Source organism: Trachurus japonicus, chromosome 1 (assembly GCF_045865225.1).
Source record: "Trachurus japonicus isolate A0001 chromosome 1, Traja_1.0".
Taxonomy (NCBI): domain Eukaryota; kingdom Metazoa; phylum Chordata; class Actinopteri; order Carangiformes; family Carangidae; genus Trachurus; species Trachurus japonicus.
In genome coordinates, this window is record NC_140907.1 from 29,549,518 (window position 1) to 29,561,936 (window position 12,419).

General features: G+C 44.9%; 1 protein-coding gene across 1 annotated transcript; it reads right to left on the reverse strand.

The window, feature by feature from the left end:
* Window positions 1-1,737: 1,737 nt before the first annotated feature.
* Window positions 1,738-11,635, reverse strand: LOC146992191 (beta-1,3-N-acetylglucosaminyltransferase lunatic fringe-like). Its single transcript, XM_085784413.1, has 8 exons — window positions 11,096-11,635; window positions 6,088-6,136; window positions 5,588-5,690; window positions 4,357-4,510; window positions 4,033-4,118; window positions 3,734-3,893; window positions 3,519-3,604; window positions 1,738-2,134 (listed from the first exon to the last, which is right to left on the reverse strand). Exons 1-8 carry the CDS (start codon window positions 11,468-11,470, stop codon window positions 2,068-2,070), a joined length of 1,080 nt encoding a protein of 359 aa, XP_085640539.1. The 5' UTR covers window positions 11,471-11,635; the 3' UTR covers window positions 1,738-2,067.
* Between the last annotated feature and the right edge of the window lie 784 nt (window positions 11,636-12,419).

A 12,419-nucleotide genomic window follows, 5' to 3' on the forward strand; every position in this document is an offset into this window, starting at 1 on the left:
GGTGAACAGCTTAGCATGGCATAAAGATTGCAAACAGGAGAAAACAGCCATCCGTGCAAAAAAAAGGAGAATAAATCGTATTAATTAACATTTAATATCATATTTTTTAATCTGTCCAATATAGGAATTTGGACAGAACTGGCTGGCTTCACATTTAGCACACAAAATATGATTGGCATCAACATTTACTCCCAACTTTCTGCAGGAGAGCGAATCTGCCAAAATGTCAAACTGATCCTTTGATGTTCTTTTTTTATCAAACGACGACTTGAAAACAGCAGAAATAAAAACAGCAAGTGCTCAGCCGTACAGTCAAGATAACGCACTTCAAAGAGAGGATAATACTGAACACTGATCAAATGAAACTTCAGATAAGGAGTCTGGATCCTAAGAGATCATATAAAATGTTTTTTTTTTTTTTTTCTCTCCACCATTTACCTCATGATGATAAAACATGATTGATGACTGATCTTTGCCTCTGAGTCTGTCTTTGATTGCTAATGCACGAAAATCCACACTGGTTGGAGCATGTGGGTGAAGGCGGCTACGCCCTCAGTCCATCACAGGTTTGACATCCAGAGAGAAACATCCCCATCATGCCCACATTTACACCTGTGGTGCACATATACAGCTGTGAATTAACCCAACGTGCATGTGTTTGGACTGTGGGAGGAAACCTGAGAGGGCGAACATGCAAACTCCAAACAGGAAGGATCCAGACTTGATCCTTGAACCCTTCTCGTTATGTTCACATTCAAAATACTGATCTCCCATGTGCCAGGAGGTGGAGAGGGGACACTGTAAAAATGTTTACAGATGTTTTTTCTGTTTCTTGGTCTCCACTGTCTGATCTATTGATTAATAAAATATATAAAATAAGAAGTCCGGTACAGTTTTCTTGGTCTGTTTTCTGGATCAGTGGCTGGATTACCATTGATATTTTGGTACAAATGTTTATGGTCTCCAGAGGAACGACGATCTGGTCATTGTGTTTATATCATCCCCCCAACTTTTCCTCTAGGCCCCAACGCCCACAACGCATGGGTAAAGGATTAATACCTGTCTCCTTTAATACATCATCTCTAATAATTCATTATGCTGTTGGGGCAAGACATGAGATGTGAGCATTGACATGATCATACAGGTTAAAAACGTAACCGCCTAGAGTTGTTGGCGAATACCTGATCAGAATTATTGCTGACATTTCATGGGTTTGCTCTCTGTTCTCACTCCAAATGGATAGATTTAGATGATCTGACAACATGGGACGTTTCTTAGCGTTGGTGCCAAGGCTTAGATGCAGAAGACAGATAACCACCTCATGCCTGCACAAATAAAACGTGAAGCCGGAGCCAGCAGGTGAAAACTTTGGGAAAAAGAGGGGAAAAACTGGCAGCTCGGCTCATTTTCTTGACAGTTAAACAATAAACTTAAAACGATTTAAAGCCTGCGCTCATGTTTCTTGTCCCGTCTTGCTTTGTTGAAGCTGCGGAGGCCCTTAGATAAAACACCAAGCTGCCATCGTTAGCCCCTAAGCCTCGATACCGCATGCAAACATTAGCATTGAGTTCAGAAAGAGCTGAGACTGAAGCTGAGCGTCGAGAATAAAACAGGAAGAAAGAAGCTCAGCTCTGAGTTTGGAGCTGACATGGCTTTTCCATCGGGCCAAACTTTTACTGTTTCTTTCCTTCTTCTCCTTCTTCTTTTTCTAACAAAGTAGTTCCTCTGTTTTCCACCCATTCATCCATCCATGTATCGTGACTTTCCATCCTCCCGTTGTAGTATTTGTCCTTTTGACACCACATCACGGTTCACGGGGTCAGAGTTCAGGTGTCACACTAACACAGTGGTGTCAGTCGTTCCTAAAAAGTCAGTGTGCTGCTGCTCGGACAGCTGTGGGAGCGCTTTGGAGATTCTCCAGGAGTCACGAAGAGGGCAGCGGCCGCTCCAATTTGTCTTTTTTTTTTTTTCTTCTCTCCTCCTCCTCCATGGACATTTTACTCTTTCTTCTCCCCCAGTCAGTCGGTCTGGTCCATCCCTCCCTCTCTCTTTGTCTCTAGGAGGCTGTTAAGGTCGCCAGGGGCTGGGGCACCAAGGAGTGTCTGGGTACAACAGACAATGGACAGACCTGAACCTGAGAAAGAGAGGGGAAATGAGTGTCACAATGCCTGGAAGCCGCCAACTGGGGATTTCAAAATAAAACAGCGAATACAATTAGTCATGCCCACACACACACACACACACGCAAACACAAGCGCACACACACACACAATGAACAAAGCCAGGAAACTTGTCGTAATAGTAAAACACACACAATCAGAAGCGCTTACATAAAGAGGAATTGTAGTACACGACTAAGGACTTCAACTTTTCCTGAAACAAACCGAGCAGCTCTACTGTATTGACTGTCTTCAAAAAATACAATATACTGTAAATCGGAGTTCCTACTGAGAGTTTCTTTTTCCATGAACCCATCCGCCAGTAGGCAATCGAACTTATTTCATTATCTGCAGCCCCTCCCTCCCTCCCTCCCTGTAGGCACACTGCCATCAGTGTCTGTTTACCTGATACAATAATGACAATTAGCTCAATTCAATACACAATGATACGATTACTGACCAGAGAGTCAAGAAGAAAAGAAGGGAAGGAGGGAAGGAGGAGGAGGAGGGGGCAAAGAAACAAAACAAAACAAAAATCCCCTTAAGTCAGGAAGAGCAAAGATAAGATCAGATTGTGTTTTATCCTTTGTGTGTTGTTTAGTTTGGGCTGTGATGCCCGTATGAATGCTGTTCCTCTCACTGATGTTTTATAGCCTCCGTACTGTAAATATTCAAAGTGAAGGCCGCCTTTTGTGTGAAGCCGGCTGCCTCTTTTTGGGAAAAGTCCAGAGAAGAACCTTTTTCCCCTCCATTAGCTCATAACATTTGCTCAAAGGAGTCAAAATAACAGCTGCAAACCAGACGAGAAGATAAATCTGAAATTTATGTGTAGGTAAAAGGTGGAAAAACAAACTGAAAAGTGGAAAATAGATTTTTTTTTATCTTTAGTTGCATAAACTACACAACTGACAACTGGTCCAAGGTAAACGTCATGTGGCGGTGGTGCAGTGTGGGTGATCTCAGCTGGAAAAGCAAAAATAATGCAGCAGCACAACCAGCGATATTGAGTTTGATAACTTTTTTTTTTTTTTTTTAAACTGAACCTTAAGATCAAGATAAAACTGGTTTTGCATTATTTCATTATGATAAAAGTCCATTAAGTGCAGCAGCAGCAGCAGCAGCAGCAGGAGATAAACAGCGACTACCGATGTGCGGCACCGAGCTGGGAGGCAAAGAACCGAGTCAGCAGTCCAGCCAGCGACTGTCACAGCAGCTTTGGTTAAACCCATTTCCCTGTGTGGATATTCAATTTTCTTTGCCTGCTTTGTGTAATGTTCCTGAGTGTATTATATAGCAACAAAGCCGCCTGACTCAACACACTGTCATGCAGTGACGCACACACACACACACACACTTCACCTTGTAGGGTCTTCAGTCACTGAGAGTGGGCCTTTCACATTCACGGTGTTTCTGCTGCTTTCCACGGTGCCGTAGCTGAGAGAAACCTGACAGGAGAGGAGATAATTAGTGAAAAGTTGCGTAGATGTTTTTTAAAAACCTGCAGTGGCAATAGAGAGATAATTGCTGCAGCGTTGTGTGTCTGTGTGTGAAAGTGTGTGTCTGTGTGTGTATACCTGGTTGTGTATGTCTGACACCAGCCCCAGGTTCTCCAGGTGGGAGTGGAAGAGAGCCGAGCGCGTGAGGCTCACGCCGAGCAGCGCCTCCACGATGTAGCCCACGGTGCAGTCGTCGGGGAGGCGGATGTGCTCGGCTGTCGCCATGAAAGTGCCGTCGCTGGAAAGAGAGAAAGAGAGGAAGAGAGAGAGAAAGAGAGGAGCAGTAAAGGAAGAAAGATTTGATTAAAGAGCTGAAAGGGGAAAAAGAACACACACACACACAAACATCAGATGGTTTATCTAAATGAGGGGTTTACCTCGCCCAGGGTTTCATCTTGAGAGCGAGACCACGGCTCAGACAGAAGCCGGCTCCTCCTGTGGCGAACCAGAAACGCACCTGCTTCTACACACAAACAGACACACACACACACACACATATACACACCATGAATAACAGTGTATGTTGTGCAGCAGCCTTGGCTCCAGTGCACTCGATCAGTATAGAATCAGTATAGATCTGTGAGCAGTCGAGGCCTGGGGATGTTTTCCAGATACAGTACGTCATCATGGAGCAAGAACAGAGAGTTGAGGGTTGAGGGAGGGGTGGGGATGTTTGCGTTATCATCATGTGTTATCTTTACCATCTCAGCCGTGCCGAGCTTCTCCGTGGCCTCTATGGGCCGCTCCAGGCTGGGCCGGCCCAGGTAGGCATCCTGGCTGTGGCTGTACCGGGACAAGAGCTTGAGGAGGGCGCCGACGTTCACGTAGTTATCGTCATCGAAGTGACAGAACCACCTACGACACGGGAGGTTTAGAGTTAGTGTCAGTGACTCAGGAAATGTCAGTGACTCTGTGTCGGCTTTTAAATCACTTCTTAAAACCAACTTTCACAGACTTGCTTTTATGTGATGTCATCCTCTTCTTTCTATCATCTATTTTATCTCACAGTTTCACTCAGATGCTCCTAGTTTTACTTTTACGTCTTCTTCTGTTGCAACTCTTTTATCCCATCTTTTCTTATCTTATTGCATCTCATCTTATGTCCTTTTATCATGACGTATACTGCCCTTTAATTTATTTGATCAAATTAAAGGCATAGCTCAACATTGGCCCATTGCCATAATCCCTATAGTCTTAGCAGTAGGTTCGTTACCTTTTATTCGTCGGTGCAAGCTATTTTTAGAACGGCGGAGCAGAGCCGCGAGCTACGGAGGCTAATGGGATTTCTTGGTTTCCCTCATCATACTCATCAAATACACAATCCAACAACTCCAAAACACTCTGGTGGACAAGTTGTGACCTGCACATTCACCACGCTATGAGATAATAACGGAGCATTACATACATTGCATGAATTTACCTCTAAAACAACTCCATCTGGTAACGTTCTGTTATTATCTCATAGCGTGGTGAATGTGCAGGTCACAACTTGTCCACCAGAGCGTTTTGGAGTTGTTGGATTGTGTATTTGATGAGTTTGATGAGGGAAACCAAGAAATCCCATTAGCCTCCGTAGCGTAGCTCTGAGCAGCTCACAGCTCTGCTCCGCCGTTCTAAAAATAGCTTGCACCGACAATTAAAGGTAACAAACCTACTGCTATGACTATAGGGATTATGGCAATGGGCCAATTTGCCAAAATGTTGAACTATCCCCTTAACTGCACCCTGCATTTTAATTTGAGTCCTCCTGGTCTCAATTCGTCTCTTATGGTTTCATGGCACTTGTTTGTGACTTGTTGGTTTGTCAACCACTTTGTAAACTTGTGTTTTTAATTAAAGGTGCTATATAAATAAAGTTATTATGATATTATTAATAAAATGTTCTTTATGGCATGTGTGTGTGTGGTTCTGTTGGTGTGGAGTGAATCTTACTTCTTTCCAGAGGTGATGAAAGCGTCGTACTCCAGAGCCATTTTGCAGGACAGGGCCTGACGATTGTGGGCCGCTGAACAGTTGGTGTTGATCAGGTGAGCTCCTGGTGATCCATAACAGAAAGACAACATCAGTCATTGTCAGAAAAGAAAGAAAGAATAAATGAGGTTGTTCTGTTCTTTTCAGAAGCGATTCTGCTGAAACACGACAGGAAACAATAAATTTCATGGTTGCACATTTTTCTGCCCTGGAGTCAGTACAGTGCGTCTGATAGTGAGAAGAATACCTCATTGAAAGTAAAACAATTCAAATGAGTAAGATGAGGAAAAGCCTGTTGATTACACTGAAGTGACTTCCTGCACTTCATGGAAACATAATATTGCCCAGTCAGCAGCCTGGTTCCTGCTTTCCTGCCTCTGCAGATAACACTGCTGCAACTCAGCGAAACTGCTCAGCGTGTGTGTGTGTGTTTAAGCGTGTGTGTGTGTGTGTGCACTCACCCATCCTTTTCCTCAGCTCCCTGTCCTCTCCATCGGTGAACACGTACGTCTGTGGAAAATAAAAAAAGGGGTGTTTTGTGTTATTCCAGGCAGCTTTCACTGACCAGCAGCGGGAAACAGAAACAGCATCGCACCGAGGCTCCCGCTGCTCCACCGTCATTGTTCGCGGCGGGTGATTGTTTATAATCTCAGGTGAGGCTCCACCTGCTTCCTCACGGCAGCAACAAGCAGCGCCGATGATTCTGGATCCAGGCCCAGGACAAAGGTAAAGCCGGCAGCCTATCAGCAGCAGAGCAGCTGTGGTCACAATCCTGGAGCCATGTGTGTGTGTCTGTGTGTCTGTGTGTGTGTGCATTGATATTAGTGTGATGAGTGACAGGGTTGTGGGTCAATGCGCTCAGGAAGCCACGAAGACCCCATAACTTTCCACAGGAAGTGAACACACGCAGCCTGGATGCACAGAGCGCTCCGTTAATAGTCTGCTGCTGCTTCGGCTCCGAGCTGCAGGACCAGAGATTTGAAATTAAACGATGACAGAAAGGTTAAAGCGCCGGCTCTCCGCTTGAACCTGAGGCTGTTTACATCTGCACTGAGTGAGCGGTGGACAGACTGTTTTTTTTTTGTATAAAATAGTCCCTCTGGTTGAGGATAATGCACCAGGACAACAACAGTGACCCTTATGGCCAGACAGGCATCCAAAGACTGACATGTTCCTGTCTGTCCATGTCAGTCACATGACTTAAGGCCAAATGAAAACGATCAGTTTGCTTTAATTCCTGATCATGACGCTCAGTAAACACGATATGCTAACAATGCTAGCAGCTGCACATTGCTGGCTCCCAGCTACAGAATAGATTTTAAAGTTCTGCTACTGGTTTATAAATCACTGAATGATTTAGGTCCAGAATACATAAATGACGTGTTAGTAGAGTGAAAAAACCCAGTAGGGCTCTGAGATCTACTGACTCAGGTCAGATAGTGGAGCACAGAGGTCAAACCAGACATGTTATGCTGCACACATCTGGAACAAACTACCAGCAGAACTGAAATCAGACTCAAATGTAAGCATTTACAAATCCAGGTTAAAAACATTTCTCTAGCATTAAACACAGAGTGGAGCTGATTCTGGTTTCTGGTCATAAATCGAAGTGCTGGACTGTTAAAGTTTGACCTGATAATTGAGCTAATTAAAAAGTTAAAGGGCAGTTCAGATAGTTCAACATTTTGGCAAATTGGCCCATTGCCATAATCCCTATAGTCTTATCAGTAGGTTTGTTACCTTTAATTGTCGGTGCAAGCTATTTAGAACGGTGGAGCAGAGCCGTGAGCTGCTCAGAGACTCATGGGATTTCTTGGTTTCCCTCATCAAACTCATCAAATAGTATACACAATCCAACAACTCCAAAACACTCTGGTGGACAAGTTGTGACCTGCACATTCACCACGCTATGAGATAATAACAGAACGTTACGAGACCGAGTTGTTTTCGAGGTTGCTGATGCCTGAAATCCCATGAGCCTCCGTAGCGTAGCTCTGAGCAGCTCACGGCTCTGCTCCGCTGCTCTAAAAATAGCTTGCACCGACAATTAAAGGTAACAAACCTACTGCTAAAACTATAGGGATTATGGCAATGGGCCAATTTGCCAAAAAATGTTGAACTATCCATTTAAAAGGGACCTCCAGGTTCCTACAGTTCATCTTGTGTTGGACATGAACATCTGTATTATGATGTGTTACATCTGTGGACTGTGTGTGGAGTCATAAACATTAAAACTCTGGATCTTGGTTTAGTTTTCTAATGAGCAACAAACCCATGTTGTGACAGGACTGTTGTTGATAGTTAATCATGAACTAATTATCATTCAAACTGTGAGTTGATGACGACCTGAAGAGTTTTGAGAGTTTAAATGGTTGTTTTGTACCAGATTTCACGTCAGCTGGTCCAAAACATGTCGAGGGATTTCAGTCTAGACCAAACCTGTGGACCGACTATCGTCACAGGATTTCTGTCACATTTTGAATATTTAGTTTAAACCTGTGTGACGATGTGGTTATTGAAGTGCTGTTTAACCATTCTGTCCTCTGAATCCACATCTTTCACTTTTTAATCGCAGACGCAGCAACGTTCGACTTTTGAACCAACAGATCAATAACCGGCTGCTGTGGTCCAGGTCTGACACCATTAGAGGAAGCTCTGCTGATGTTTGCGTCTTGTCGCCTTCAGGCATCGACTGATCGCACCGGACTTGACACCGAATAATAGAAACAATGACTTAAACCTCAGCTGGTGTCAATTTATCTGTCTTTTTTTTTTTTTTTTTTAATTCACGTCCCCTCAAAGAATTAGCCTTGATGCATAGCTCATCTGATGTGGTTGTAAACACGCTGCGAGCACTTCTTTGAAGTCAAAGTCTTTGTTTCATTTCGAATTCACGGCGAAAAAGATTACAGCTGAAAAATGCCCCTGATCCTCCTCCTCCTCCTCCTCCTCTCCGACTCCACCGGCCCGCTCTGAAGGAACAGGCTCCGAGGGGTTTCCACTTTGCAACCCACTTGCCAAGCAGCACAAATTCAATAATAAATCTTTGGGTGCGATTTTTTTTTGTGTGATCACATCCCATGGGCTGTGGTGGAGAGAGGCTGAGAAACAGAAACACAGAGGAGAGAGGGAGAGAGAGAGAGAGAGAGAGAGAGCGGCCAGCTGTGAGTTTTTGTCAGTCTTCCTTTTTTTTTCCCACTCTGAGCCTCTTAAGCCTCTTGAGAGCAGTCGGCTTCTGCAGCGTATGAATGTTTGAGTGTGTGTCTGTGACACCAGTGCAGCAGGCTGAGCTGAGCTGAGAGGGCAGAGGAGGGAGGGGTGGGGGTGGGGGGGGTTGAAGGGGAGGAGGTGAGGAGTGGGGTGGGGTGGGGAGGGGGATTTACAACACAGGAAACGGCAGAAGCAACAACAACCACCGGCCAGGAGAAAGTGATGAGGGTGTCTGTGTCTGTGTGTGTGTGTGTGAGTGTGAGCACGCGCATGTTTACTCTTGTGATCAGACACATTTTTAACTTCCCATGAGAAATCTGGTGAGTTCCCAGGGCATGTGTGTGTGTGTGTGTGTGTGTGTGTGTGTGTGTGTCTGTCTGTGAGTGTGTGTGAGTGTGTGTGAAGGTAAGACTGTGGGAATGTGTATGAGTGTGTGTGTGTGTGTGTGTGTGTGCTGCTGCATTTCCATTACTCAGCAGTCTTACAGTATAGAGGTGTGTCTGGGAAACAGGTAGAGTTACACACACCTGACCGTGAGAGCAGATGCAGGAATGCGACACACACACACACACACACACACAGAGCAGCTGACCCCCCCCACTCCTCCCTCCTCCTCCTTCATAAGCTGTGTTTACATGGCAACAGTGCGGCGGCGGCTGCAGCAGCAGACGAGAGACGAGACGGGAGCGAGTCCTCTTCCTCAGACACCGGGGGTTTAAATGAGGAATCAGAGCGACCGCCGGGCGCTCCACAGTCACGTCTGCCTTCCATTAGGAGCTGTTTGAAGACGCATGGGTGCAGCTCACCACAGTCCCATCCCATCATGTGTTTCATAGCAGCAGATTCATCCTTGACTCACCCACTGTGATTCAGACCAAAAAGCTGTCTCTCTATCTGCTTTGATCTCAAATATTTATCTGTGAGGCTCTGTGACTGAATCGCTCCCTTATTTAAACTCCAGTAATCGTGTTCAAACTCCTCCAGATCACACGCCTGATGATTTAATCCTCTACCTGGAAACCGACTGCAGCAGTTTTCATAATCTAACTGGTAATCTTGAGAAAATATTTAGCTTTTCGCTTCTGAAAAAGCAACTTTTTTTTTACCCTTTTTCTTCCTCTTCTATGCTATAGTGCACTGAATATTATGTGCTTTTAGACAGTTGTGCAGATGAAGAGGAAATCACCCCAGGCTCTAAAATCTGAAAATCAAGAAGCGTTCAAATGGAAGTAGAAAGCAGCAAGTTGAAAGAAACCGAGAAACTCATGCAACATACTAGGTGCATTTGTCACGTCCACCTCAATCTGAAAAAACAGCCCAGAAAGCACTTTGAAATCCAACTTCAACGAGTTCAAAGCCTTGACATGTCAGTTCATATGATGCTTGAAGCTGTTTTTTTCTTTTCTTTTTTTATTAATGATGCAGAGCTCGACACGTCTGTGCACGGTGAAGCCGGCCTGAGCCTCGGCTCAACATTCGTTTTCTCCTGGAAACAAATCTGCATCATGCACCTCGCTGAGAAAACCAGGGTTCATGCATCTGTCTCATCAGTCCTTTAGTGTCCTGTCTTCATGCCCCCCCCTTCTCCTCCTGCTTGTGTTATACCAGCATGTTGCAGCAGCAGCAGTGTGGTCGGCCTGTTAACCCTCAGATCTCCCTCTCATACATTACAAAGACCTCTATCTCTGTTTTACAATGCACAGGCTGCCTGGATCAAAGAGCCACTGGACCCAGTCACATTACAGGGGGTTTACAACTTACAGCTTTGCAATTGCAGCAGTAGTAGAGGATGAAGGAAACATTTTAAGGATGCTACTTCCCCTTCTGTACTATAGGAACTATTATTAACACAGGGACAATGTATGGGATTATGTGCATCTGGCCTCTGATCTTACAGGATCAGCACAGATCTGTGAAGCAGCAGACACCTTTTATTTATTTATTTCCCTTCATGTGACCTGACCTTATAAAATCACATTAACACAAGGTCACACAATGTACTATGGCAGAGGCAGCCTGTTTAATTCCCTGTAGTGTGACCAGCAATAGCACAAAATAAACACAATAAAGGCTGATGATTGTTCACTTCCTGCAGTGAAGCATGGACTGAGTCTGAGATTTCTCACAGCTGCAACAGCCAGAGTATGTCTATGTCTATTCATTTATACATCAAGTCAAGACTGAATCTCTCTGTGTTTTCTTATAAAAAGGAAAAAGGAGCCTTGCTACGTTATTTCCCAGTGACAGGTATCAGCTCACCTGTTGCACGTTTCTGGAGATCCAGGTGTCCAGCAACAGCTCCAGCCTCTGCCGGTGGTACCTCCCGGTTGTCTTCACGGCCAGGAAGAGGTCAGCGGGGGTCAGATGCTCCACGGGTCCGGCGGCAGCGCTGCTCTGCGGGGGCCGGCTTATCGCTCTCCTCTCCCGGGCCAATCTCTTGAAGTAAGCCGAGAAAACTTTCCCGCCCGCCGCCGCCGCTGCTGCTGCTGCTGCCGGAGGCTCCGGAGCCTCCCCCGGGTCTGTGCTGCTCGGGTGGCCGACGGTGACGACGAGCATCCCGGTCACGAGCAGACAGGTGACCGCGGCGGCAGCAGCGGTGAAGGAGCTCCTCGGTTCCCCGGTGGGTTTCCACATTATGTCGGTGAGGACGGTTTATTATTATTATTAACAAGAATTAAAACATAAAACAAAAAACAAAAAGAGATAAAAACCACTTCCTCCAGGTCACAACATCTCCGCGGAGCAGACACAAGTCACACCGCCTCACAGCCTCCGACAGCGGGTGACCTCCCACTGTTTGAGTCGCTGCGTTACTTTACAGTGAAGTTATAAACTCCGCTGGTGGGCGGGGCTTCCCGGCCCTCAGCCAATAGCAGCTCTAAGCGCCCGCTGTGGGCGGGGCCAAGCAGCAAGGAGGCGGCCATGTGGATCTCCACATGGCAGGTTGAGGGCCTCTTAGAAGTGAAATGTGGTGGTGGATCATCCTGGTAAGGGCTCTCCAACCTTTTAAATTGTTTATTTCATTTTGTATTAAATAGTTTATATGTTTTTGTTTAGTTTGAGCCACTGTGATAAAATAAAAAGTGCCCGAGAGAACTTCATGTATCTGGTTGGTTACATTTATTCTTGTATATAATATCAAAACACTCAAACTTGGCTCCAAAACAAACCAGATGAATAAGTTAACTCACAAACTCATCAAAGTTTGGACCAAAAAACATTTGAAACTCACATCAGACAAAACATCTGAGTCAGGATGACACCAACACAATAAATCTGATCTGAAATCAAAGAAATAAAAAGCTCCTTTGTAAGTTATCAAGTACATCCAATACATAACAAACAGAAACTTAAAAAAGCTTTTTCAGTAAACTTACATTTTACAAGATGTAAACAAACAAGGACTAAAAAAAAAGTTTAACTCCTCTCATCCATGGCAACACATTTCCTGTTTGTATAACAAGTTTTGTTTATCTCTGTTCTGTTATCAGAAGAGTTGCTATCACTTCATGTTGTCCACAGCTGATCAGGTATAAACAAACTTGACAATAACTGACAAATTAAAGACTTAGGGTATTTGATT

Excerpts from the sequence above, each read along its gene's own strand:
- LOC146992191 (XM_085784413.1), bottom strand. The coding sequence starts at position 11,470 with ATGTGGAAACCCACCGGGGAACCGAGGAGCTCCTTCACCGCTGCTGCC. Across the intron at positions 3,894-4,032 it reads AAGATGAAACCCTGGGCGAG|CGACGGCACTTTCATGGCGA; the intron begins GTAAACCCCTCA and ends CTCTCTTTCCAG. Across the intron at positions 2,135-3,518 it reads GTGACTGAAGACCCTACAAG|GTTCAGGTCTGTCCATTGTC; the intron begins GTGAAGTGTGTG and ends TCTCTTTCTCAG.